We start from the raw sequence: 27,645 nt of genomic DNA, 5'->3' as shown, positions 1-27,645 counted from the left end.
GAAGTGATGAACATGAAATGTAGACTGATTCTGCCCTGACTTGCCCCTGAGGGGCTGTTTTCTGAAGCCTTTTGTTTTGTTATGAACTCTTTAGTGGACAGTTGGACCTTTTTGGACTCTGATTTAGTTGAAGTTTTGTTAGTAGTTCCTGTTTTATTTTGAAATCATAGCCCGTGTGTATCTTGTCTTGTTCTACTTCCGGTCTTTGTCTCGTTTCCCGCCATGTGTGATTGTCTGCCCCGCCCTAATTGGTTTCACCTGTTGTCCATTGCCTTGTGTGTTTGAGTCTCGCTGTTTCCCGGTGTCATTGTCAGTTGGTCTGTGTCTGTCCCTGAGTCTGCACCTTTGTCTTCACCTGTGTTGGTTACCTGTGTGTGCTTCTGTCCTCGCCTCCTCTGTCTCGTCACGTCCCCGTGTTTGTTCATGTACCTGTGCATCGTGTCTCCCCCTCATGGACTCACCTTGGTTTCCTTTGTTTGTGAGTAAGGACTTTTGTCTTTCCGTTTAGTTCCTGAGTGTTTTTCTCCTGTGGCTGATTTTTGCTTGTTTGACTTTTGTCCCCTGGTCCTGGACTCTTCCACTGATCTTTGTTTATTAAGACTTTTAGTTTCCTGTCTTCATCACCTGTCTTGGAGGTTTTTCCCGGTTGCCTCGGTGTGACCCCCCCGTGACAGATTCATACAAGATGACAGTTTAATGAGTTTTAGATCAAATATACAAAGAAAATGTGTCATTTATCAGTTTTTGCTCATTTTTAAATTTAGAAGTTTCTCATTTTCCTGTGCCTGAAAAAAGATGTCATATATAATTTGATCTAAATATTTTAATGTCAAACTTTTGTGTTTCTCTGTGAATCTTTTTTGATCCTCTCTTTAAATGTCTCATAGAAAATATCAATAAAACTTGTTTTGCTGAAAAATGAAATGTTTGTTTTTGTTAAAATTCAGATTTCATCACTTTTTTTTTTTTTTTTCACATCTTGAAAATCAGTTGCCGACAACCAAATTATTGATCAGTGTCATCGTTCGTCCCAATGAAGCTGATTCTGTTTGTGACTTTTTTCTCTGAAGCCAAACTCAAAACAAGAAAATACAAAATGAATTGAAAAGACAAACATTTTGATTTTAGTCTTTATTGAAACATTTAGAACAAACACATTATACAAAACTAACCTCTGCAGAATGTTTAAAGAAATAAGTATTTAATGAAATATAATTAATAAGCCAACAGCTGATGATTCACTTTAATTTTCTATTATTACACAAGTCTGAATGAAAGTGAGAAATACTGTAAATAAATGCATGAAAATAAAGAGAATTGACAGTGAGTGACTGCAAATATACATGTGTGTGTATTTAGGATGACTGTATCTAAACTGTGCACTTGTGATCAGTGATCAATGAGATGAATGAGATGAAGCCACGGTGAGAAAAGAGGAGCAGAAAACAGTCAGTCAGCATGTGGGCCGTTGGTGGACGGTCCCTTGTTTGTGAGGCCCATCAGCAGAGAGAGTCCACAGCAGTACAGCAGACTCTTCACTATCAGCACTGTGTACAGCAGACAGAGCAGCTTCACCCTGCACTGAGGCTGGAGAGGATCCAGGGGAAGCACTGACACTGAAAAGGATTGAAAGAGAAATGAGTCAGTTTGACAGCGTCTCCACATGAAGCTCAGTCACTGCTCAGCACAGTCACCAAGCCTTCATCACCTTCTTCTCTAAAGTATTTCTGAGCATTAAAATCAGTCCAGGATCAAATGGAAAGTCCAAATAGAAGAAGACACAGGTTATGATGAGTCTGAAGTTGGATTAACTGATTTTCTTCTTGCAGCCACTTGGGGGCAGAAGAACTCCACAACAAGCTACACAACAATAAAAGAAAAGACTGATCTCTGACCTTTGACCTTACACAGAGTCAACAGATTGATGGTCAGCATAGAAATATGAAGGAGTGGAGCTTTAAGATCCAGTGGCCAGAGTTTTTATCAGCACCTTCAAAGCCCCACATTTAGTATAGTGCCCCCAACACGTGTTATTAGTCCGAATGGTGAAGTGAAAGCTGTGTGAGTGGGATCTGTTGTGCTGTTGGACACTCTAACAGAATGAGGGAGTGTATGTTTGAATCCTTGAGTGATGAGCAGAAAGTGAACTGCAGCAGGACACTGGAGCTGTCCATGCAGAGAGGCAGCAGGTGATCTTACTGTCAGCTTGCTGCAGAGCTGCCAGGTGTGCTGGCTCTCTCTCTGGAGGACAGGAGGCTGCTGGAGCTGGAACCTCTGAAACAGAAAAGGAGCCAAATGTTTGGAGCTGCAGTGACAAACGTCCGTCCTCTGCTCCTCTGCTCTGTTTGACAGCGTCTCCACATGAAGCTCAGTCACTGCTCAGCACAGTCACCAAGCCTTCATTACCTTGTGTCTGGGCCTCCACTGTTTCCACCTCGTGCCTGACGGAGCAGTAGTATTTATACGTGCTGTTCTCTGGCTGATGGATCAGTAAGATGGCGGAGGCGTGTCCCGACTCTCTGAGCTCCAGCTGCTCTCCCCAGCCAGAAGACATGTTCTCCTTAGTACCGTCCTCCAACTGTCTTTCCCAGGAGAACTGGACCACAGGAGGAAACATACCTGAGGCCAGACACAGCAGGGAGCTGTTCCCCTCCACGTGGCTCGGGGCTGCTGGGTACACGCTCACCACGGGCTTCACTACCTGCTCACCTGAAGTTTGACAGCAGCAACAAGCAGCACAGACACACATTGACACAGTCAACAGCAGCTGATCCTGGAAACTACATGGACTCTGATCACTAAACTACTCATCAATACAGCACAAAGTTCAGCACATGTCCTGGATTCAGCTTCACATCACACACAGTTCTCATCTAATGTCTGACTTTTATCTCAGTGTGCGACGTCCGTTCATTCCAATGTCACAATGATTCGAATATTCCATTATTTCATATCATATACTCAAGAAATCTGTCTTCATGCAGTGATAGGATTTTTTCTATATCATGCTTCATTTCTATAATATAATAAATGATTGAAGATCAAAACATTTCTCATTCCAAATAATAACTATGCAAAGATTTATCTAATATATTTACAGCCAGAAACTCTGATCAGTAGAAAAGAAGAAATCAATGATTTCAAACTTTTTTCCAAACAGTTTTAACTTCTCTATAAATCACATTTACCACAGAAAACAATATGCAAACAATAAAACTGACTTTAATATCATTTTCATGCTTTTTCTAATACACTAAATTTAATGCCATCAAGTTTCTAAAACAAATGTGTGTGTTTGATCATATATCGTCTCACATCATGTAAAAATTGAAATAAAAAATAAATCTAAATTTAAAAATTTCAATTTAAATAAAATGTAAACAGTGTGAATTCTTATCACATCCACATTAACACAGTAATAAAAACATGTGTTTACCTTCAGACATTAATAAATGTTTTACCATTAACAATGTACCATCACATAAATCAGCATTATCATGAGCTCAGTTTTAACATTTAACAAACATAAGATTTGTTTTGTACATAATATATTTTTGCTTTCTATGTTTTTTCAAATCCATTTTTCAGCCATATGTTGAATTATGTTTCACATCATTTCTCATCTTGTTCTAATGAAGATAAACTGCTTGTGAGCTGAGAGATGATCAAACACTAAATATGTTTAAGAAGAGGAAAGTGATAGAATTTGGACTCTTTGATCTGAAGCAGAAATAAAGAAGAAGTTTAGCTGAGCAGTGACATTTAAACATCTTTTCACTAATGACTCAACTTTTTCATTGAAGGAACTTTGTACTAACTATGAACAAACTAACATGGAAAGTCTGAAGCAGCACAAACTGACTGAAAACACATTTTCAACTCATTCAATTAAACAAGTGAAGGAAAAGAAATGTTGATTCTTACCTGTTACATACAGTTTAGTTCCTGAGCCAAAGATCATGTCTCCCACAGTGAAAGAGACTGATACAAAAACCTGTCTGCTGCTGAATGTGTCAGCTGAGGTGAACGAGTCCAGATGATGAACCAGTATCAGATTTCAGTTTCTCTAATGTTCATATCAACATGACTGTCTCTTCTTGTCTTTTGTTTTTGCTTCAGACTGAAATATGTGAAGAAATATTCCCATTTCAACTGGTTGACACGTTCATGTTCCCCTCAGGATGAACTGTAATAACTCTGCTGATCCTCTGACTTTTCATCTAGCGCCACCATCAGGTCAACATTTGAATGTGTCCAACACTTTGTGATCAAATACCTGCAGAACTAATGAGGTTCCCATCAGCCTCAGCTGGACTTTGCTCTCAGGGCTAATTAGCATGTTAGCTAACGTTAGCATGCTAACACTGTTAGAGTTTATTTAAAATGACTTTGACGTTTGTAAAGATGCAAATGACTTAAAATCCGTCTGTACAAAATAAACATGCATCATGGTGTTTGCTCCATTAGCTCAGAGAAAGATGGTTGATTTAGAAAATGTATTATTGTTGTTAAAGCTAAAGACTTGGTGGCCGCAGCACTTCCGGTTGAGAGTGAACGCTGGCGCGACTCGCTGCTGCTGCTGCTGCTCTGCCCGGTGATCCCACTGATCTATATACTGTTCCTTCAACTCCCTGAACAGTATCTCTGAGCACCTACACAGCACCGGAATATTCCTACATGATCTTAGCTGTTCCAGGTCCAAGCTATGATCTGTCAGCTCCTTTAACACCGCGGAGCTACAACACTGACAACACCGGCTCCATACCGTCCCTGTGGTGTTCCTGTCGTCCCCCCTCCAGAAAGTCCAGCGGCCGGTCTGTGGACCCGCTCCGTGCTAACTAGCCTAGCCAGGAAAGCTAGCACAGGACCCGGTGTAACCAGCAGCAGCTCCTGTCTCCATGTGTAGAAAAGGCCCCAAAGTTAGTTCATATTATTCATTGTGTGATGTCTTGTAGATGTAGTGTTGTTCGGCTCCCTCTGCTGAATCGGGAAACTGGCGGCTTTCAGACAGTTGATGTGTCGGCAGAGAGTGAAGCTCCGGCTGAGCGGTTAATTAACGTCACGGCTTGTGGTCTGTGCGTGGGTGAAATGTGAATACGTGAATATCGTTGACTTACTGTGTTTACGTTCTGCAGCTTACAATCATTCTGTTGCTCAGCGGTGTAACTTTAGCATTTGTTAAGCTACTTGTAGCATTCAGCTCACCCTCGGACTGTGTGTACGTCACGTCATGTTTATTATTGTTATTTTGGGCCGTTAGTGTGACGTTTACATGAGCGTTATGTGAATGTCATGTTGTTTACATGTGTGTTAATGTGCTAGTTTGTCAGGTGAAATGTGTTTAAGAGCTGGGATTATGGGAATCAGAGGAACATGGAGATGAAGCAGTTTCAGTCCTGTTTATATGATGTTTATTGGACATTCAGAGCCTTAATTCTTAATTCACTTGTTGTACTTTGTCACTTTATTTGATATAGAAAACCACATGACCCCCTCACCTGCACAGAGAGAAATAAATCACCTGAATTATCCATCACCTGCCTCTTCATTGGATATTCTGGAACATATAAAGGGAAGTTTGTCCTTCAGTTATTGTTCTGACCGACACACCCGGTGTGAACTTTGTGACAAACCCTGAACCGACGCCAGATGCAGCGTAGTCCCAGTGTCTCTGTCTCTGCTACACCATGGGACTCCTGAATGTCTGCTCACTCACCAACAAGGTTCGCTCCTTTATGATCTGCTGCGGGTTTTTGCAGTGCTCCTGACTGACCCAGGATCTGCTGTGTCAGCTATTTTCCACATACCTGCCGTCTCCCTACCTGCCGAGCTCACCGATCAGAAGCGGCGTGCTGCGCGTGCACAGGTGAGGCTAACGCAATCAGTATCACCTGCTCCACCTGCTGCTTCATTAGTCAAATGGCTTCAGCTGGAGCAGAAGCGGAGTTACGGCGTTTAATCCCCAAGAAAAACAGCGCGTCGCTCATTTGGGAGTATTTCGGGTCTGAGGCCGCAGACGTGCAGCAGAAACAGGTTCTGTGCAAAACCTGTCGCGCTGAAGCGTCAATGTTTCAGGCTGTTTGTATTTTATCCTTTATATTGAAGTGACTTTTGTAGATTTTGTCTAATGTTTGTAACCTTCAGGGTCGCAGGGCATCTGGAGCCTATCCCAGCTGACTACGGGCGAGAGGCATCAGTCAATCACGGAGCGGACACACAAAGACACACAACCACACACGCACAGACTCACACCGAGGGGTAATGTAGAGCAGCAAATGAACCTAATGTGCATGTGTTTGGGATTGTGGGAGGAAGCCGGAGAACCCGGAGAAAACCCACACAGGCACAGGGAGAACATGCAAACTCCTCTAACCTCTAACCAAACCTTTACCAGAACATTGTCACAACATAAACAGGTTAGTTATTTATCTTGAAGTTTCTCTGTAGCATCTCTCCTGTCACCGTAGAGACGCTAACTCAGGAAACGCTCCCATGGGTCGTATCAGAGCTCAGGAACAAAGGACTTATATGGTCATTGATGTTGGACCTGTTGCTTTTATGATGTAACAACACTGTGGTTTCTGATTGGTTAGTTTAAGAACTCCAACATCTCAGTTAGGTTTAAGGAAAGATCATGGTTTGGGTTAAAGCTCCTTGTTAAGGTCAGATGACCTTTGTCGTCATGGTTACAATAATAGCTGATGTGGGGAGGTGAGGCCCCTGTGGTGAGGGCCCTTCAGGTAACTGTATGTGAGGTAACACACAGGGACTCTACAGACTGCAGAGTTTGCTGTGAGTTTGGTTTTGCTGCACAGACGGTGAGTGGTGGTATCACACCTGTATCTCTGTGTGTAGTCTGCCTCTCTGCATGTGGCCTCTGCAAAGTGTTTTAAACTTTAAACCTTAAATACATTGTCTTTTTAAATGAAGGTGGAGGCCTGTCTTTGCTGTTAGATAAATTGTAATAAAGGTCATTTTAAATATTGTATTGTTTGTAATTTTTCTTTTGTTTCCTGCAGCTCCACTCACTGCTTTTGTTTCTTGATTAATAAATACATTTATAAATTTTTTTCACCTCATGTCTCTGCCTCAGTGATGTACTTGTGTGCCTTTACTTACTTTTACAAACTATTCTTTATTTTATTTATTAGGTTTTTCCTGGTGTGTAAGTCCTCAGGTGGCCTTGTTGGTAAGTTCAATCCTGCCCTTTGTGTCCATCACCACACTTAGTTTTTCCATTGTATCAGTTTGTGTAGGAGTCACTGGGAAACCTCCCAGTTCTCCCATTATGGAAATCTGTCCATCAGCATCCTAATAAGCTGCTGCTAGAAGGACTAAATCCTGACTTAAGATCAGTCCAACATTTTTCTTTTCAAATGGAATAAAGTGACATTATCTGCTGAAATGTGCTGAAAGCTGTTAAACAACAAGTTCTGCTGGAAGAGTTTTCATTCAGAGCAGATGAACATTGTGAAGGAGGAATGGACTTTAGTCCAGCAGCAGCTCAAAGCAGAAGATTTCAGTCTTTGTCTCCAACAATTTTGACTTTTAAAACATGAAAGCATTTTGTTATTTGAACTTTTCTGGAGGATGATGTTTTTATTGAGTTTGTACTTTTCCTTTTTCTCCTGTTTTGTTGTTGTGCTTCTGTGTCTCTTCTTTGTCCTCACTGTGTGGAACAACAGGAAACCTGCTGAAGTATCTGCTACAAATATCAATCAATACAAAATAAAAGTCAAGACAAAGTGTGTGAGATGGAGGTGAAATATGTGAACCTGGGCTGTGGTTTACTGCTCTCTTCCTGTCACTAACACTGTTTGATATCTGTTCATCTGTTGGTTTTTGTTCAGGCTGCAGGGATCATTTCTCACTGTGGGAACCAGACTTCCAACAGGAACAGTAGTAGGTGGCTGAATGATCGAGTTTAACTTTCTTTATCTTCAACTCACAGCTATTTGGTTTATTCTCAGCTGTGAAATCATCTTTCTGAGGATGATCGTAACCTTTGTCTAGCTCACCATCCCTTCTATCAATATCAAGAATCACTCTGAATGTTTCTGTGTCTTTCTTCTGGTACCAGTATATGTAACTACCATCACACCTGTCAGTTCCTCCACAGCTGAAGGAGACTGGTTCACCAACTCTCCTGGTCAGTGATAACTGGTCCTGAATCAGCTCTGCTGCCATGGCAACCAGCGCTGTAGAGAAGCAGACAGACAGATGAAGGTTAGTGTGACAGTGTTTGTTAAAGGTTGGCTTTGTTGGCTCCTGATTGGCTGGAAACACTCACCTGAACACAGACAGCACAGAGCAGCAGCTGGGAGGAAAAGCATTTTGTGCAGTGGTGTTTCCTCTGGGGAACCTGAGGAGAAGTGGCTCTCTGATGCAGCTGAGGCCGAACGAGGACGAGCTGTGAGATCAGACGAGGCCCACGTGCTTTCTAACGGGTCCTCAAAGCTCCCATCAGCCCCTGCGGCCCACAGATGAGGCGACGGCTGCTGCTGATTGACGGCTCAGCTGAAGCTGCTGTGTGGTTTTCCTGTGTGTGTGTGTGTGAATAAGATAAGATAAATCTTTATTGTCACTGCACAATCATACTTTGTACAAAAGTAAATTTTGATAATAACAAATTTGAATACTTATTATTATTATTATTATTGTTCCATCCGTTCTGCTGTGAATCTTAATCTTCACACTGAGGTCTGGTGAACTTTGCAGCAGGAGCAGAAACTCTACTCCAGGCTCCTTTGTGGACTTGATCAATTGTGGCTTTGGACAGTTCCAGGCTCTGGAATCTGGACTGAGGTCTGGATATTTGGATTCTGATGGATTTGGATTTGGAGGCAACAACAGTGCAAAGATGTTAAAGTGTGAGTGAGAGCAGAGAGCTGAGCTTTTATTCATCATACGTCTGCAGAGAGTTTCTCCAGAAATGACTTTTCACTTTTGTCCAAAGTGAAAAACTTTCAACCTGTTTGTTATTTTCATCTTTTTCTTTCTTTGCTTTTCAAATTTATTGACTTATTTATTTCTTTACATCGTTCTCATCCTCAGCTGCTCAGATTTCATGTCTCTGTTAAAATGTTTTTTAAATATATTTTCTCCATTTTAAACTGTGACTTACACAAACACTGAAAATCAATAACTAATAAATCGTCTCCATGTTGTTTCAATACTGATTATTTGTCATATCCATTTTATTTTGAAAGGTAAAGACAGAATCAAATGATTTGAACATTAAAGCAGCTGAAATCATCTTGTTCCATCTGATTTTTTTCTATCATTCTAATATTTCAAGTTATTGTTCTTTAGTGTGAATGTTTGTGTTCATCAGATATTTTCACCAACATGTCTGGATAGAATTTAAAGTTCATTTCCACCTGATTTGATAGAAAAGAAAAAAAGACTTGTTTAAACAGATTGTGTGTTTTTTCTTCTTCAGTCTCATTGTTTCCATCGTTGTTGTGTTTTAGTTGTTTGCTTGTGTTATGTTTGGAAATGCTTTTAATTCTAATATTCAAATATTTATTAGTATAAATATTAAAGTGTTCACTTACAGATACACTGAGAAATTCAATATTTCTTCAGAAATATTCTTAGACCTCTGTGATCAAACTGTGCTGAGGTACAGATCAGGGCCAGGGCGTCAAACCATCTCTCAGCTCCCATCAGCCCCTGCGGCCCACAGATGAGGCTGCTGTCTGATCAAAGGCCTTTTTCACTGCAGACATTTTGAGCTGTGGCAGCAGGAAAAGCACAGGTGTCACTAATGACATGAACCAGGACTCTGTTCTATTCAAGTGTCCCAGTGAAGCATGACAGTGAGACAGTGAGACAACAGGGACAACAGCAGGACATTTGATAGAGTCTGTGCTTTGAATGTTTGACTGGGTGGAAACATCATGAAGAAAAACAGGATCCACACAATTTCTGACATTATCAGACAGAGTGGGAGAAGAATTCAAGTGTGTAGAAATTCACTTGTATTATTGATCTGAGTGAAACGTGTTTGAGTTGAAATCACAGCTGAGGAGCTCTGTGGATCTGTAGCTTTGTGTTTCCATCACAGCTGTTAAACAACAGAGAACAGTGTGTGTTAGTGAGTTCAGCAGCAACCTGAGTGTGTTTGTGGGAACATGAATGTGTTTTTGTGTTTGTGCATCACAGTGAGCCACATTCTTTATCTGCTGCCACATTAAAATCAAGAGCAAGAAACTTTTCACTCAGTTCAGAGAAACAGAGTCTGCAAAAATAACGACTGAGGAAAAAGATGAAAAGAATGAAAATCAAATAAAGAGTAGAAATAATAAATGGCGCCCTCTGCAGGCTGACAGTAACCTTCATCTTCTACTGTGAAGATTTAACACAAACAGCGTGTTGGAGACTGAAGGTCTCAGTTTGACCAATCACACACTGACAAACAGAAGCTGTTTATACTTTAATGTTCCTGCCATGAAACCATAGCTTTGAACACACAAACAGACACACACAGGAAAACCACACAGCAGCTTCAGCTGAGTCGTCAATCAGCAGCAGCCGCAGCCTCATCTGTGGGCCGCAGGGGCTGATGGGAGCTTTGAGGACCCGTTAGAAAGCACGTGGGCCTCGTCTGATCTCACAGCTCGTCCTCGTTCGGCCTCAGCTGCATCAGAGAGCCACTTCTCCCCAGGTTCCCCAGAGGAAACACCACTGCACAAAATGCTTTTCCTCCCAGCTGCTGCTCTGTGCTGTCTGTGTTCAGGTGAGTGTTTCCAGCCAATCAGGAGCCAACAAAGCCAACCTTTAACAAACACTGTCACACTAACCTTCATCTGTCTGTCTGCTTCTCTACAGCGCTGGTTGCCATGGCAGCAGAGCTGACTCAGGACCAAATATCACTGACCAGGAGAATTGGTGAACCAGTCTCCTTCAGCTGTGGAGGAACTGACAAGTGTGGTGATGATATATTCTGGTACCAGAAGAAAGACACAGAAACATTCAGAGTGATTCTGCGTTTTTCTAAAAGCAGCTGCAGCATAGCTACACGTTATGATCATCCTCAGAAAGATGATTTCAAAGTAAAAAGAACACAGAACGTCTGTAAGTTGAATATAGAGACAGTTAAACTCATTCATTCAGCCACCTACTACTGCTCCTGTTGGAAGTCTGGTTCCCACAGTGAGAAATGATCCCTGCAACCTGAACAAAAACCAACAGATGAACAGATGTCAAACAGTGTTAGTGACAGGAAGAGAGCAGTAAACCACAGCCCAGGTTCACATATTTCACCTCCATCTCACACACTTTGTCTCCAGGAGTCTCCAGCCATGCAGCAGCTCTGTGAGGCTGCACTGAGACACAGTGGAGCTCTGAGCAGGTATTTGATCAGAAAGCAAAGTGTTGGACACATTCAAATGTTGACCTGATGGTGGCGCTAGATGAAAAGTCAGAGGATCAGCAGAGTTATTACAGTTCATCAACAAATCACTGGACTTTATCACAGGAGTCTTTGTGTGTCGGCTCCGTGACTGACTGATGCCTCTCGCCCGTAGTCAGCTGGGATAGGCTCCAGCTGCCCTGCGACCCTGAAGGTTACAAACATTAGACAAAATCTACAAAAGTCACTTCAATATAAAGGATAAAATACAAACAGCCTGAAACATTGACGCTTCAGCGCGACAGGTTTTGCACAGAACCTGTTTCTGCTGCACGTCTGCGGCCTCAGAGCCGAAATACTCCCAAATGAGCGACGCGCTGTTTTTCTTGGGGATTAAACGCCGTAACTCCGCTTCTGCTCCAGCTGAAGCCATTTGACTAATGAAGCAGCAGGTGGAGCAGGTGATACTGATTGCGTTAGCCTCACCTGTGCACGCGCAGCACGCCGCTTCTGATCGGTGAGCTCGGCAGGTAGGGAGCATAGACTGTATAAGACATGGACGTAGCACCCGTGACGTCACCCATTGGTTTCGGGGAGTCGGTTTTGTGACCAAACCATTGGGTATTTGAGCTGCGCCATCTTGGATAGTAGTGTAGTGGGAGTGTACTTTCCATATTTTGCGAAGAGTTACTCTACGGGTGAGCCGGAGCAACCGAGCTAGCCTAAGGCTAATCGGCTAAAAAGCTAGGCTAGCAAGCTAAGCGGCAGCTACATCCATCACACTAAAGTCCCCGCATCCGACCCGACTAGCTCGACCCCGTGTAACCGCGACACACAGCATACAACAGAGATCATAATGTTGCTGCTGTGTTTTAAACATGACTGTTTCAGATAGAGAGGTTTTAGGTGAAGCTGTGGGTGGAAATTTATTTCTAGCCTCTTATTTAACTGTGAAACAATCATTATAATTTCATTTTGAAAAAATATATTAAAAAGTTAAAAACATAATTATTATATACATAATAACAATAATAATGATAATAATGATGATAATAATAATAAAGATAATGCTAAATTAAAGTTGAATATTTTATTATTTACCGGCTTTCACCGCTGTCTCCATCCACTATCCACTTACAGTTACAGCAGCACACAAACAACAGCAGCCGCTGACTGACGGAGCTGCTCTGTCCATGCAATGTCGGACTTTTTAAACAGAAAAATGAGACGAAATAAAGTTGTAGCTTAGTATTCCCGCAATAAACGGACTCTGAGAGCACGGAACACACCGCAGCAGCGTTCCTAACATTAGCTGCTCCGGTCCTCTATCTGTATCAGCAGCGACCAGAAATCGGAAATTAAGTCATAAGCTAGCGGCAAAAATATGCTAATACATGCTAATTAGCGCAAACATCCAGGTTAAATAGTGAGAAATTTACTTACCGAAAAAACTGCAACACAGACTCCTTCGACGGTCGGTTAGTACAGTCTACACTACAACAAGCCATACTGTCACAGAAACCTATCCGAACATTGGCAAACAAACACGGACACTGCAGGCCCTGTCAACCTCTGGATGTAGCCGCCTAGCCCAGCCGATGCTTTAGCAAAGAGCTAACTGCCTGTGCCTGTCTATGGGCTGTCACTCAAGGTAACCACGCTCTAATTTATTAAGCCTAAATAACACTAAAACGGTTGTTCGCGGAGGCTGAAACTATAAATAGAGACCAAAAACAAAAAATGTACCAGGCTGTAAACATGTTTTTTAGGCTGTAAAGTTGGCTCTTATAACATGGGGGTCAATGGAGAATTGCTCACTTCTGGAGCCAGCCCCCAGCGGCAGCCGAGGAACTGCAGCTTTTTGAACGCGGAAGTGATCCTCACTGCTGAAACCTACAACTCCCCCCTTAGTAGGGAGACGGCATGTATGTGGAGAATAGCTGGCACAGCAGATCCTGGGTCAGTCAGGAGCACTGCAAAAAACCGTAGTAATTGGGTCGCTGCTGTGTCTCACTTAAACAAAGGAAACCAAACTTATGATCGTTCACAAGATCATAAAGGAGCGAACCCTTGCTGGTGAAGGAGCAGACATTCAGGAGTCTTATGGCGTAGTAGAGACAGAGACACACAGACTGATGTGTGGGTGTAAATATCGTCGACTGTTTCTAAATGTTGAATGTAAAACACAATTTCAATGTATAAACTAGGCACCTCTATAGCTGTGCTATAGAGGTGCCTAGTGTGCATGCATAGCAATGCACCACTAATTAAAACAATGAGTTCTACATATTATTTAAATATATATAGAAAAATTTACACTGAATGAATTTTACAAACCAACAACACTGAATTTATTTAGAGCAAAAAGATTTTAGAATATTTAACATAATATTTACTAGACAACTAATAATTCAGATTAATATCCCACTGACATGAAAATCACAATTTAGAGCAGATATAAACCATAAAAATTACACTATAGTAAAGAATCTAAAAGTAGAAACTGCAAATATGAGTGTGATATATATATTGATTATTTTTGGACTGACTGTATCTGACCTGAACATAAAGAGAAACATTTTACTCAGATTTCTGATCAGTGATCAATGAGATGAATGAGATGAAGCCACGGTGAGAAAAGAGGAGCAGAAAACAGTCAGTCAGCATGTGGGCCGTTGGTGGACGGTCCCTTGTTTGTGAGGCCCATCAGCAGAGAGAGTCCACAGCAGTACAGCAGACTCTTCACTATCAGCACTGTGTACAGCAGACAGAGCAGCTTCACCCTGCACTGAGGCTGGAGAGGATCCAGGGGAAGCACTGACACTGAAAAGGATTGAAAGAGAAATGAGTCAGTTTGACAGCGTCTCCACATGAAGCTCAGTCACTGCTCAGCACAGTCACCAAGCCTTCATCACCTTCTTCTCTAAAGTATTTCTGAGCATTAAAATCAGTCCAGGATCAAATGGAAAGTCCAAATAGAAGAAGACACAGGTTATGATGAGTCTGAAGTTGGATTAACTGATTTTCTTCTTGCAGCCACTTGGGGGCAGAAGAACTCCACAACAAGCTAAACAAAAAAAGAAAAGACTGATCTCTGACCTTTGACCTTACACAGAGTCAACAGGTTGATGGTCAGCATAGAAATATGAAGGAGTGGAGCTTTAAGATCCAGTGGCCAGAGTTTTTATCAGCACCTTCAAAGCCCCACATTTAGTATAGTGCCCCCAACACGTGTTATTAGTCCAAATGGTGAAGTGAAAGCTGTGTGAGTGGGATCTGTTGTGCTGTTGGACACTCTAACAGAATGAGGGAGTGTATGTTTGAATCCTTGAGTGATGAGCAGAAAGTGAACTGCAGCAGAACACTGGAGCTGTCCATGCAGAGAGGCAGCAGGTGATCTTACTGTCAGCTTGCTGCAGAGCTGCCAGGTGTGCTGGCTCTCTCTCTGGAGGACAGGAGGCTGCTGGAGCTGGAACCTCTGAAACAGAAAAGGAGTCAAATGTTTGGAGCTGCAGTGACAAACGTCCGTCCTCTGCTCCTCTGCTGTGTTTGACAGCGTCTCCACATGAAGCTCAGTCACTGCTCAGCACAGTCACCAAGCCTTCATTACCTTGTGTCTGGGCCTTCTCTGTTCCCCCCTCGTGCCTGACGGAGCAGTAGTATTTATACGTGCTGTTCTCTGGCTGATGGATCAGTAAGATGGCGGCGGAGTGTCCCGACTCTCTGAGCTCCAGCTGCTCTCCCCAGGCAGAAGACAGCTTCTCCTTAGGACCGTCCTCCCTCTGTCTTTCCCAGGAGAACTGGACCAGAGGAGGAAACATACCTGAGGCCAGACACAGCAGGGAGCTGTTCCCCTCCACGTGGCTCGGGGCTGCTGGGTACACACTCACCACGGGCTTCACTACCTGCTCACCTGAAGTTTGACAGCAGCAACAAGCAGCACAGACACACATTGACACAGTCAACAGCAGCTGATCCTGGAAACTACATGGACTCTGATCACTAAACTACTCATCAATACAGCACAAAGTTCAGCACATGTCCTGGATTCAGCTTCACATCACACACAGTTCTCATCTAATGTCTGACTTTTATCTCAGTGTGCGACGTCCGTTCATTCCAATGTCACAATGATTCGAATATTCCATTATTTCATATCATATACTCAAGAAATCTGTCTTCATGCAGTGATAGGATTTTTTCTATATCATGCTTCATTTCTATAAAATAATAAATGATTGAAGATCAAAACATTTCTCATTCCAAATAATAACTTTATGCAAAGATTTATCTAATATATTTACAGCCAGAAACTCTGATCAGTAGAAAAGAAGAAATCAATGATTTCAAACTTTTTTCCAAACAGTTTTAACTTCTCTATAAATATCCTTGGTATATATTATGTAGATCATGAGAGAAAGTTCAAGAAACTGAAAGATGGAAACTGGATTTAAAATATTTATATTCATATTTAATTTTCATAAATAATAATCTCAGAATATTTGGGTCATACTATTATATTAGAATATTAGAAGTATATTAAGTATAACGTTTTATTAACTAAATCAAATTACAGAATTTTATTCCTAACTAGACAATTTCCCTTTGGGAAATCGCGAGAGTGGTGCATTGCACTGCTAGTAATGTTGTGTGCTTCGCAAAACCCAGTATTGACACTATTGTGTGTGTGTGTGTCTGAATGTGTGTGTGCGTGTGTGTGTGTCTGTCTGTGCTGGCGCACCGCACAATATTGGCTTTGTGTGTGTCAGTCTGTCTATGTGTGTGTCTGTCTATGTGTGTGTCTGTGTTTGTGTGTGTCTGTGTGTGCCTGAGTGGGTCTGTGTCAATACTGGGTTGTGCTTCGCACAACCCAGTATTGACTATTGTGTGTGTGTGTGTGTGTATGAGTCTGTGTGTGAGTCTGTGTGTGTGTGTGTGTTTGTGTTTGTGTTTGTGTGCCTCTGTCAATATTGTGCGGTGCTGGTGCACCGCACAATATTGGCTTTGTGTGTGTCAGTCTGTCTATGTGTGTGTCTGTGTTTGTGTGTGTCTGTGTGTGCCTGAGTGGGTCTGTGTCAATACTGGGTTGTGCTTCGCGCAACCCAGTATTGACTATTGTGTGTGTGTGTGTGTGTATGAGTCTGTGTGTGAGTCTGTGTGTGTGTGTGTGTTTGTGTTTGTGTTTGTGTGCCTCTGTCAATATTGTGCGGTGCTGGTGCACCGCACAATATTGGCTTTGTGTGTGTCAGTCTGTCTATGTGTGTGTCTGTGTTTGTGTGTGTCTGTGTGTGCCTGAGTGGGTCTGTGTCAATACTGGGTTGTGCTTCGCGCAACCCAGTATTGACTATTGTGTGTGTGTGTGTGTGTATGAGTCTGTGTGTGAGTCTGTGTGTGTGTGTGTGTTTGTGTTTGTGTTTGTGTTTGAGTGCCTCTGTCAATATTGTGCGGTGCTGCCGCACCGCACAATATTGACTGTGGGTGTGTGTGTGTGTGTTTGTCTGTGCTGGCGCACCGCACAATATTGGCTTTGTGTGTGTCAGTCTGTCTATGTGTGTGTCTGTCTATGTGTGTGTCTGTGTTTGTGTGTGTCTGTGTGTGCCTGAGTGGGTCTGTGTCAATACTGGGTTGTGCTTCGCACAACCCAGTATTGACTATTATGTGTGTGTCTGTGTGCCTCTGTAAATATTGACTGTGTGTATGTGTGTGTGTGTCTGTGTCTTTGTCAAAAGGGGCCTGTGCTACGCACAGGCCCCTTTTGACCCCTATAGTTCTGCTATAGTTTTAATTACAAAGACAGAGAGACATAGAGTTATTACAGGGAGAGAGAGAGCCACAGCTCTTGCAGTCACGGTTGCCATGGGGATGAGCTTTCCCGCCGCTGAGGCAGCTCACAGGTGCTCTGACGAGCTCATTTTCGGCCGAATCGGGCCTGCCAAACAACTGCTATCCATGGAAAAACAAAACATGGTATCGCTAAACAAACGGCACCGTCAAAGAGACAAGACTTTAAGGAAGACCTGAATCTATTTTTTATGGTCCTACTGTCTAAAATGTGGATTTTACAGCAAGTTTCAAAAAAGGGGATTTTCTGCTTTTCTCCAAAAATCCTCTGCTCGATTAACATTGGAGTCAATGGAGCAGTTGAGAGCTCCTCTTGTCGCTAAAAGGCCCGCCAAAGAAAAACTGTAAATCCTACAGAAAAAGTAAACACATTGTGAGAGAGAGGACAAGTGTGGCTAAAACTTTGGAGAATTTCACTGCTCTAGAGTAAAATTTGTGGCCGTAGTCGTCGTGTAAAGAAAAAATTTCAGAGAGTTTTTTTAAAGCCTCTCCACTCTAACCTCCCACTCTAGCCTGGAACATTCCGCAATACACACTCATTGTAAAGCCTGATTTTTTCCAAATTCACTGCTGATCAATTAGGGCTCACAGTTCAAAAACTACACAACTAATGAAAAAGTTGAATACACCCCGAACACACAAGACTTGTGTCTACATTTTACAGTTTGAATGGTGTTTCTAGGTGAAAGTATGCCAGAGCAGTAGATGTTTGAAAAAGGGGGAGAATTTGCGACTTTTTTGACCGTTTCCCATTCATTCTCTATGGGAAATTTTTCGCAGTTTTTTGCGAATAACTTTGCGAAACGTGAATATTCTGTAGAACAAAATAATAGCATAGCGAGTTAGATCGAGCCGCACGTTTTGATGTATCATTTGTTGATGTGCGCTCAACGGTGTGGGACGAGTTACGAACCGAAAATCGGGAAGGAAGTAGAAGAAGAAAAAGAAGAAGAACCGGGAGAACTAGACAATTTCCCTTTGGGAAATCGCGAGAGTGGTGCATTGCACTGCTAGTAATGTTGTGTGCTTCGCAAAACCCAGTATTGACACTATTGTGTGTGTGTGTGTCTGAATGTGTGTGTGCGTGTGTGTGTCTGTCTGTCTGTGTGTGTCTGTGTTTGTGTGTGTCTGTGTTTGTGTTTGTCTGTGTGTGCCTGAGTGGGTCTGTGTCAATACTGGGTTGTGCTTCGCACAACCCAGTATTGACTATTGTGTGTGTGTGTGTGTGTGTGTGTGTGTGTGTGTGTGTGTGTGTGTATGAGTCTGTGCGTGTGTCTGTGTTTGAGTGCCTCTGTCAATATTGTGCGGTGCTGGCGCACCGCACAATATTGGCTTTGTGTGTGTCAGTCTGTCTATGTGTGTGTCTGTGTTTGTGTGTGTGTGTGTGTGCCTGAGTGGGTCTGTGTCAATACTGGGTTGTGCTTCGCACAACCCAGTATTGACTATTGTGTGTTTGTGCGTGTCTGTGTTTGTGTGCCTCTGTCCTGTGTTCCTCTGTCAATACTGGGTTGTGCTGTGTGTGTGTGTGCTCTGACGAGGTCATTGAGTTTTAAAAAAGGGGGTTTCTGCTTTTCTCCAGAAATCCTGTGCTCGATTAACATTGGAGTCAATGGAGCAGTTGAGAGCTCCTCTTGTGGCTAAAAGGCACACCAAAGATAAACCGTAAATCCTACAGAAAAAGTGAACACATTGTGAGAAAGAGGACAAGTGTGGCTACAACCTTGGAGAATTTCACTGCTGTAGAGTAACATTTGTGGCCGTAGTTGTAGTGTAAAGAAAAAATTTCAGAGAATTTTTTTTAAAGCCTCTCCACTCTAACCTCTCACTCTAGCCTGGAACATTCCGCAATACACACTCATTGTAAACCCTGATTTTTTCCAAATTCACTGCTGACCAGTTGGGGCTCACAGTTCAAAAACTACACAACTTAGGAAAAAGTTGAATACACCCCGAATACACAAGGCTTGTGTCTACATTTTACAGTTTGAATGGTGTTTCTAGATGAAGGCATACCAGAGCAGTCGATGTTTGAAAAAGGGGGGAAATTGGGAATTTTTTGAGCTTGTCCCATTCATTCTCTATGGGAAAATTTCGGCCCGTTTCTTGCGAATAACTTTGCGAAACGTGAATATTCTGTAGAACAAAATACAAGCACACCGAGTCCGACCGAGCCGCACGTTTTGATATATCATTTGTTGGTATGCGCTCAACGGTGTGGGAGGAGTAGCGAACCGAAAATTGGGAAGGAAGAAAACTGAGCATTTGAAAGTAAACACTAGACAATTTCCCTTTGGGAAATCGCGAGAGTGGTGCATTGCACTGCTAGTAATGTTGTGTGCTTCGCAAAACCCAGTATTGACACTATTGTGTGTGTGTGTCTGAATGTGTTTGTGTGCCTCTGTCAATATTGTGCGGTGCTTCTGCACCGCACAATATTGTGTATCTATCTGAGTGGGTGTCTGTGTGTGTGTCTGTGTCAATGTAAGTGTGTGTCTTTATGTAGCTATGTCACACAATAGTGTCAATACTGTGCTGTGCGTAGCACAGCACAGTATTGTCACTATTGTGTGTCTGTGCAAATCTTTGACTACGTCCAGCACAGTATTGTCACTATTGTGTGTCTGTGCAAATCTCTGAGTGTGTGCCCTATGACTAAAAGCTGAATACCACATTGATTATTTGGACTTTATGTACATCATATATTTTGAATTGTGTTTCTAGGTTTACGTATGGCCGAGCTGTAGATGTTTAAAAAAGAATTTTTCATTTTTCATCCAGTCCCAATCATTTTCATTAGGAAATGAGGATTGCCAATGCTATGATACTATGGTACAATACTATGATACCACAATGATACAATGAATTCATTTCACCTCCTACCATTCATTCTGTGTATCCATCCGTAGTCTTTGTCACAAACTAAACCTAAACTAAATTAGCAATTCAACAGCCATACACCAACATTTTGCAACAGAGATGAACATTTTATTTTTTCCAAAAAGCTATACAATAACGTTTTTTAACAAAGATGAACTTAATTTTTCCAAAAAGTGATAATGTAACATTTTTCAACACAGATGAACTTAATGTTTTTTCCAAAAAGTAATAATATAACATTTCACAAGAGATGAACTTAATTTTTTTTTTTCAAAAAGTAATAAACGAACATTTCACAACAGATCAACTTAATGTTTTTTTCCAAAAAGTGATAAACACTTCACAACAAAAATGAACTTTTTTACAAAAGGTGAACAGAGGAGGCCTTCTTCCTTAAGGTCTTCATCCTGAGTCTGCTGTTCTTCCTAAAATATTAAAGACATTATTCATTGAGTCAGGTGGGTTAAAAGTGTTCTCCAAGCATGTAAAGAAGACACCTAAACTGACAGTATAAGATAGAACATAAAATGTTAAATGTCCCTTACTTCTCTGCTGCAGGCTTGATGTCTTCAATGCAGTGACCTGCTGCAGTCCTCTAAGGGTCTTCTTCCTGGGTCACTGTTGTTAGATTTAAAAGACAATTTAGTTACAGGTTTCAAAGACTGATATAAACATTTGAAGAGAAAGTTTAAAATTTTAGGAAACATTACTTATCTTATTTTTGCTGCAGATTTCTGGAGGTCATCTTCCTGTAGCCTGTATAACAGATTTAAAAAACATAAATTAGTTACAGGTTTCAAAGAATGATGAAAACATTTGAAGAGAAGGTTGAGAATTTAATGAAATATGACTTCCCTTATTTTCTTTTTGGTTGTTGTCTTCAGTGGAGAGATCTGATGCAGTCCTCTGGAGGTCTTCTTCCTGGGTCACTGTTGTTGGATCAAAAAGACATATTAGTTTAAAAGAGCCATATAAACATTTAAACAAAAAGTTACAATTTCATGTAATGTTACTTACCTTGTTTTTGCTACAGTCTTCTGGAGGTCGTCTTCCTGTTGACAGATTTGAAAAACATAAATTAGTTACAGGTTTCAGGAAGTTGAGAATTTATTGAAATATGACTTGCCTTATTTTCTCCTCAGTTGTGTTCCTCTGGGGGTCCTTCTCACTGGCTCATCCTATAAACACAATGACATCCTCATTTAGTTTAATCATTCAACACATATGAATAACTTAATAAAAGGAGACATACTTACTTTGTGATGCGCCTGGTTGACATGCAGCTCGGTCTGCATCTTACCTGGATGTTCCCCTTCCTCCCGGACACTCCTACACTACATTAGCCAAGATGAGCTTAGCTAATGTAGTGACCTCAACCCAGCCAAAAATAAAAGAAACATTGCATGCAATAAAAAAAACATACATGATTACATTATGTTAGCTAAGCTATTAGATTACAGCTTACATTATCTTACACATGCCGTTCTCATCATCTAAATAGATAATGAGAAGGACATGAAATAAGATATTACAATGTTAAATAAATAAATACATAAATATTAAGGAAACTTAGCATTAATTTAAAAAATTCTATTACATTACACCTTACATTATCTTACACATGCCATTCTCATTATCTAAATAGATTATGAGAAGAACATGAAATAAGATATTACAATGTTAATAAATAGATAAATATATAAATACATAAATAAATGTTAAGGAAACTTAGCAATAAATTATGTTAAATGTTAAATAAATAAATACATAAATATTAAGGAAACTTAGCAATAAGTTAGAAAATTCTATTATTTTACAGCTAACATTATCTTACACATGGCGTTCTCATTATCTAAATAGATTATGAGAAGGACATGAAATAAGATATTACAATGTTAATAAATACATAAATAAATATTAAGGAAACTTAGCAATAAATTAGAAAATTCTATTATTTTACAGCTAACATTATCTTATACATGCCGTTCTCATCATCTAAATAGATTATGAGAAGGACATGAAGTAAGATATTACAATGTTAATAAATAGATAAATATATAAATACATAAATAAACAATAAGGAAACTTAGCAATAAATTACTACATCTTAAATAGTGACCCAGTCGTTCTCATCATCTCAATAGATGGTAAGAAGAACATGAGAAAATACTGCTGACCCCATTCTTAAATAAATACACAAATACATACATACATACAATTACATTTACATTTATATAATGACAATATAAAAGCATTTCCAGCCAAGACATGCCAAAGCTATCAAACACAGACTTAACATTTACATATTTACAAATATATATAAAAAAAATACATACATAGTTTCTAAAAACGTAAACACAATCCTGACATAAATTACATCTAAATTAGCTACGTGTTGGCTGGAGAGGCTATTACTCAGTCAAAATACAATAAACCGGACTGTGGTAACTGTAATATGTTTGCAGAACACCTGATTGAAGACATTTATCTGAATTTGAAATATAAATGTGGTCAATGAGCGTGTTCTTTTCAGTTGTAGAATTGGCTATCAATTGAGTGTAACCTCTGGACTGAAATAAATCTTTGATACTTTTTTTTCCTTTTGAAAGGAGGTCCTCATTAAAATCGCCACAAACAATGATGGGCTGGTGATTGAGCATGTCCAATGAGTCCAGGAGTTTTTTCAAATTTTGGAGAAAGATTCCCAATGCAAAATTTGGCGGTCTGTACACAGTTGCTATTAGCACTTTGACTGGAGCCTCAATTTTAACAACAAGAAACTCCAAATCAGTGACCTGTTGCATGTACCGGCGAGGCTCTGCCTGGACATTGTCTCGACAGTACACGGCAACTCCACCTCCCTCTTTTTTGGCCATGTCCACGCAGCTGTTGTAAGACAGCTGTCTGCTACGTGTGAACACGGTGTATCCCTCCAATTGAAAAATTTGGGCTACAGAAGACCCCGACAAATGAGTCTCTGTAAGGCAAAGCACATCTGCTCGTTGGAGCTCGTGATGTGCTTTCAGGTCTACCATGTGACACGGCAGACCCTGAGTGTTGTGGTGGACAATGGTCAGAACCTTTGGAGTTTCTTTTACAGACTTTAAAAATTGCAACAATGGTCTACAGCTCTGGAAAGATGCATGATCCATACTTTCCAGAGCTGCTTTGATCACGGGGTCAGCATAAATCTTTTTCTCATCAAAGTCAAGGATGGTGAGACCTTGAAGTGAGGTTGCGCGGCTGAGAGCGACGTACGCCATACCCGGTTCAAAAACACGCTTCAGACACACAACCGCCGACGCCATGGTCATTCCTTGAACTTTGTGGGCCGTACAGGCAAAAGCTAACTTCATGGGGAACTGCCGCCGAACAACCCCTTTCTTTTTACTTAGGCTCTCCTCAGATCTTTCGATGTACACCAAGTTATCTGAGGGACCTAAGATTTTTTGGCGGAATCTCTGTCCTGCTGTAGGATTGTCCAGCACAAGTCCAATCAGCTTGACGCCTTCTGGTGCTTTAACTACAATGTGGCCAATGGTTCCAAATGTCCCGTTCACAAGGCCGTCTTCCACATCTAAATTTCGGATCAACATAATGCGTACTCCAGGAGCAGCCATTATGTTGTCAGGCAAATCTCGTTTGTATCCTTTAATTTCCCCAGACACAAACGTCATGCAGCCAGTTGCGGGGTCTTTTCTGAAATCCTGAGCTGCAATGCCAATCGCATCTTTGTGGAGGGCAGTTACAATGTCGGCGTTGTGACGGTCTACTTCTTTGTTTGTGGCGTAAATGTGTAGACTCTGTGCTGGACAATGTTGACCATCAGCCACTGCCTGCGTAAGTAAGAGCCTGTCTTCATCTAACAAAGGATCTTGCTTTTGCTTCACCCTGAGACGGTTCAAGAGTTCAGCAAAAGCTCGATCGTCTTTCTGTCGCATGATCTCCGTCAGGACCACCATTTTGAAGTTATCCTTCCAGAGATCAAACTGGGTCTCCTCGTACACACACAGTGGCTTGGCTTTACCAAGGGGCGGCAGTTGATAAAAGTCACCTACAGCGAGGACAGACATGCCTCCAAATGGCTTCCGGTTTCCCCTGATCTGCTGAAATCGCCAATGCACGTAGGCAAAGAGCTCTTTAGAGACCATAGATATCTCATCGATGATGAGAATCTCAGCGTTGGACAGTGTCGCCCTGACTTCGTCCAGTGCATTCCCAAGACCTTGATAAGGTGGCTTCAAGGACCTTGGCAGTTTTAAGATGGAGTGCAACGTGTGGCCTGATATGTTAAATGCTGCTGTACCTGTGAATGCGGTCAGCAGCACTGCGGGTTGGGACATGTCTGCGTAGTCCCGAAATCTCGGGAGCTCGCGCAGAATTCTGGTTGCCTCCTGGTGAATGCACTTAATCACGTGTGATTTGCCACATCCAGCCCCTCCCGTCAGGAAGTAATAAAAAGGTTCTGGATCGTGGCCCCAGACAAGATCAAAGCACCACTGTCGAACGCTGTAGAAAACGGAAGCCTGAGTTTCGTTCAGACTTTGGTACATTTTCCTAACAAAGTCTGGACTCAACTCTGGAGCTTCTATTCTAATGATGGAGCTCCCCCTGTCCTTCCGAGTGTCAAATTCCGGGACATTTTCATTAGATTGGTCCTGATCTACAGGTTCACGCTCAGCCAGGCACTCCAGCCGGTCCACTTCGACTTCGGGCGCAAAAGAGTTCCAGGCATTCACGAGAGGACCGCACTCTTGAAGCTTTTTCAACGCAGCTTCAATATTTTTTCCTTTGCCCTCGTAACGTTTTTGGTTGCGACCCACGATGTCATCTACTCTCATACCCCACTTCACGCCGCGCTTATAATACTGTTCGTAAGTGGGGTACGCTTCATCTCTCAGATCTTCGTCGAATCGATGTGGGAGATAAAGTTTCAGCAATCTTCTATAAAATTTTTCCGGAGTCTTTTTTTCAGAGAAGCGAGTATATCTAATGATTGCTGGTTTTCCTGTGGTTCTCTTAACGATATAGCCTAGATTATTTTGTAAAGGAATGGCTCTTTGGCTTTCCATCTGCTGGCCGTAGAGTACCCTGTACTCGGACGCAAACTCGGCCAGACACATACGCTCAAACTCTGCACTGAGAGGTCTGTTGGCGTATTTTTCAGGCAACCCCGACATCCATACGTCCTCTGACCCGGGTTCCATTTTCTCCAGTCTACCCATGGGGTGACTCATTTTCAGACCTTCTTCGTCGGTCTGAAGAAACACCACGGATCGGGAGCACCTCTTGAGGCGCAAGCTGCAAGTACGAGCTACGGCCTCTTGAGCGCTGACCTCTCTGTGTTTAGAGTAGGCCTGCATAATTTTTTTCATTTCGTCTCGCTCGTTGACGTTCGAATTTTTAACATCTTTGACGACGTTCTTAAGGAATTCCGTCATCTCGTGCTCCGGTTTGGACACATACGACATCATGTACATGATGCAGCTGTAGTCGTCTATGACGTACTGGATGTCCATGTTGGCGTTCCAGGCTCTAATTAATGTGGGATTGTAGGCATTAACCCAACAATCATTTGGATGGCGCCTCAGTATCACGACATGGCTGTTTGCCAGTAGCTCGACGGCATCGAAGTATTCATCGTAAGTTAATTTGCACTGGCAAAGCAAGTCTGTCAAACTACTGAACGAAGCGCCTGGATCCATAAGCAGATCTCTGAGCGGCTGGAGCTTTTTCTTGGCCAATTTTCGCTGTCTATCGAGGGACTTCTTTTGCTCCATTACGTGCGCGATGTAGTCTGCATCTTTTGGACATTTCTTTTGGAGGGTATCAATAGTGGGGGGCCTGGTGATGAATGTTTTATCCATCGGAAGTTTTGGAAAGCCGAACCTGCAGGTAACATTTCCCTTCTTACAGGACTTTGAATGTTTCCTGCTGTGCACCTGGACCTCTGACACTATTTTGTGCAGTTCCGGATCTGTGTCACGGTCAGGCATTTTACAACTAATGTATCGATCGATAAATTCCATAACCGTTACATCGAGGTCGTCTTCAAATTTAGGCGCATTTTTAATCCAAATTAGCATGTGAATGTGCGGGCTTCCCCTGGCTTGGAACTCCACGCGGTAAAAATAATCCTCTACTTCGCCAATCGGTTGCGCCGGTGAGAGGATGAGGTTCGTCATCAGAGCGTCCACTCTTTTTTCAAACACGCGCATCACTGTTACGGGGTTGCTTCTTAAAATATCGCATTTGGCTTTCCAGTCTAAGTCTGAAAAGTCGCCTCGTTCGCCCTGCTGAGCTTTGAGTATCTCTATGACCTCAGGCCATCTCATCTCAGCAGCGGAGAAGGTGGCAAAAAATGTCGGTTTCCCAATTTGACGAACCATGGCGTGGACATCTCGAAGGGTTTTGTGCCAATACGCTGGAGTGCCTCTAAGGGGCTGCATGAACCTGGTCGCATCTTGGTCCATAATGAGCCGTTCAACTTCGTCCCTATTCTGGAGCATGCGATTATTAACCGTACGGCCGTCACGGGTTTTAGACTTTCCTTTGCGCATTTGAATTGACATGCTATTCGTCGCGAGGTGAGTCTCTGTAACAAATTGCGCAAAGAAAAGATAACTCTGGTCACTTGCAAAGCGCGGATCTGCAGCAAAGAGCCGACAATTAAAGTACAGGCTCGGGGACAGGGAGACGGTTCGACGTTCATCCAATGTGTTCTCACCTGTCGGAAACTGCACAGGAAAGGCCATGGCCTCTAAGTTTGGTACGGCGAAAAAAGCGACCGGCTGGTTGCCTTGCGCGGGTGCAACACTAAATATGCCATCGCCATACGAAAGGATTTCCTGTGCAATGTCGGGGGGCTGCATGCAAGTGTCCAGTGTCAGGCCCGGTCTCAGCTCCTCCTGTTCTTCGTCAGCGGCCGTGGTTTGCTGACGAGGAACCTCTAACTGTTCTGGCTCATTTTCAATTTTAAACACCTCTTCTAAATCAATGTCCCAGTCTGCCTCTGGAATGTTCTCCTCTTCACCATGCAGACTGTCGAAAGAGACACTCTCGTCAACATTTATGTCCCTATAGTCCGAATGTTGTTCTTTTAATTTAGCCAGGCCAGCAAGTACATTCTTCATGTTAACAGTATAAAAATGTTGGTATCCTTTGTACTGGATACGCCTTTTTAGTTTTACTTGAAGCAGCTGCGCTTCACACCTAGGCCTTGGCAGACTGTTCACGGTTGCTTCCACCTCTGATGGAACGCAAACAACGGCTCCGTGAACAGCTCTCTGTTGGCCTTTTGGCAGAGCAACAATTTTTGCAAAAGGCAGGATTTTTGCAATCAACTGCCTTTCTAGTACATTAAGTACAACCAATTCTGGGGGGATGGGCGCTAACGCCAATTTGTTGCAGACTGCCATGGGTGGCATGCATCCTCTGCTAAGGTGATTGTCGCAGGTATAGCATATCCACTCAGACAGTCTCTCTTGTGGCACAGTGCAAGGGGAAGAGCACTCGCTATCACAAAAATGAACAAAGTTTCCTGTCAAGCATGCCGCTGCCACTTTTAGGTT

At 42.2% G+C, this 27,645-nt stretch overlaps 2 protein-coding genes across 3 annotated transcripts in view; both read right to left on the bottom strand.

Moving 5' to 3' along the window:
• Nucleotides 1-1,112: 1,112 nt before the first annotated feature.
• LOC121193458 (M1-specific T cell receptor beta chain-like) lies at nucleotides 1,113-8,447 on the bottom strand. 2 transcript variants are annotated; one of them, XM_041055824.1, is made up of 6 exons: nucleotides 8,291-8,446; nucleotides 7,872-8,198; nucleotides 3,925-3,963; nucleotides 2,407-2,709; nucleotides 2,200-2,274; nucleotides 1,113-1,616 (listed from the first exon to the last, which is right to left on the bottom strand). In XM_041055824.1, the coding sequence occupies exons 1-6, from the start codon at nucleotides 8,331-8,333 to the stop codon at nucleotides 1,450-1,452; spliced, it is 954 nt and encodes a 317-aa protein (XP_040911758.1). In that variant the 5' UTR covers nucleotides 8,334-8,446; the 3' UTR covers nucleotides 1,113-1,449. The 2 variants fall into 2 exon arrangements, with proteins under 2 accessions (XP_040911758.1, XP_040911759.1); XM_041055825.1 differs by lacking the exon at nucleotides 2,200-2,274 and having other exon boundaries at nucleotides 8,291-8,447.
• A 5,304-nt stretch (nucleotides 8,448-13,751) lies between these two features.
• The window catches only part of LOC121193459 (immunoglobulin lambda-1 light chain-like), a 63,194-nt gene continuing 49,300 nt past the window's right edge, over nucleotides 13,752-27,645 (bottom strand). Inside the window, exons 4-6 of the mRNA XM_041055826.1 lie at nucleotides 14,967-15,269; nucleotides 14,760-14,834; nucleotides 13,752-14,179 (exon numbers count right to left, since the gene is read on the bottom strand). Coding sequence (XP_040911760.1) covers nucleotides 14,013-14,179; nucleotides 14,760-14,834; nucleotides 14,967-15,269 — 545 coding nt within the window. The 3' untranslated portion in view covers nucleotides 13,752-14,012. The remainder of the gene's footprint in view (nucleotides 14,180-14,759; nucleotides 14,835-14,966; nucleotides 15,270-27,645) is intronic.

The sequence above is a fragment of the Toxotes jaculatrix genome, chromosome 14 (genome assembly GCF_017976425.1).
Source record: "Toxotes jaculatrix isolate fToxJac2 chromosome 14, fToxJac2.pri, whole genome shotgun sequence".
NCBI classification, from domain to species: domain Eukaryota; kingdom Metazoa; phylum Chordata; class Actinopteri; family Toxotidae; genus Toxotes; species Toxotes jaculatrix.
The sequence above is the reverse complement of the archived record's forward strand: the minus strand, read 5'-3'. Positions and strand labels throughout refer to the sequence as shown.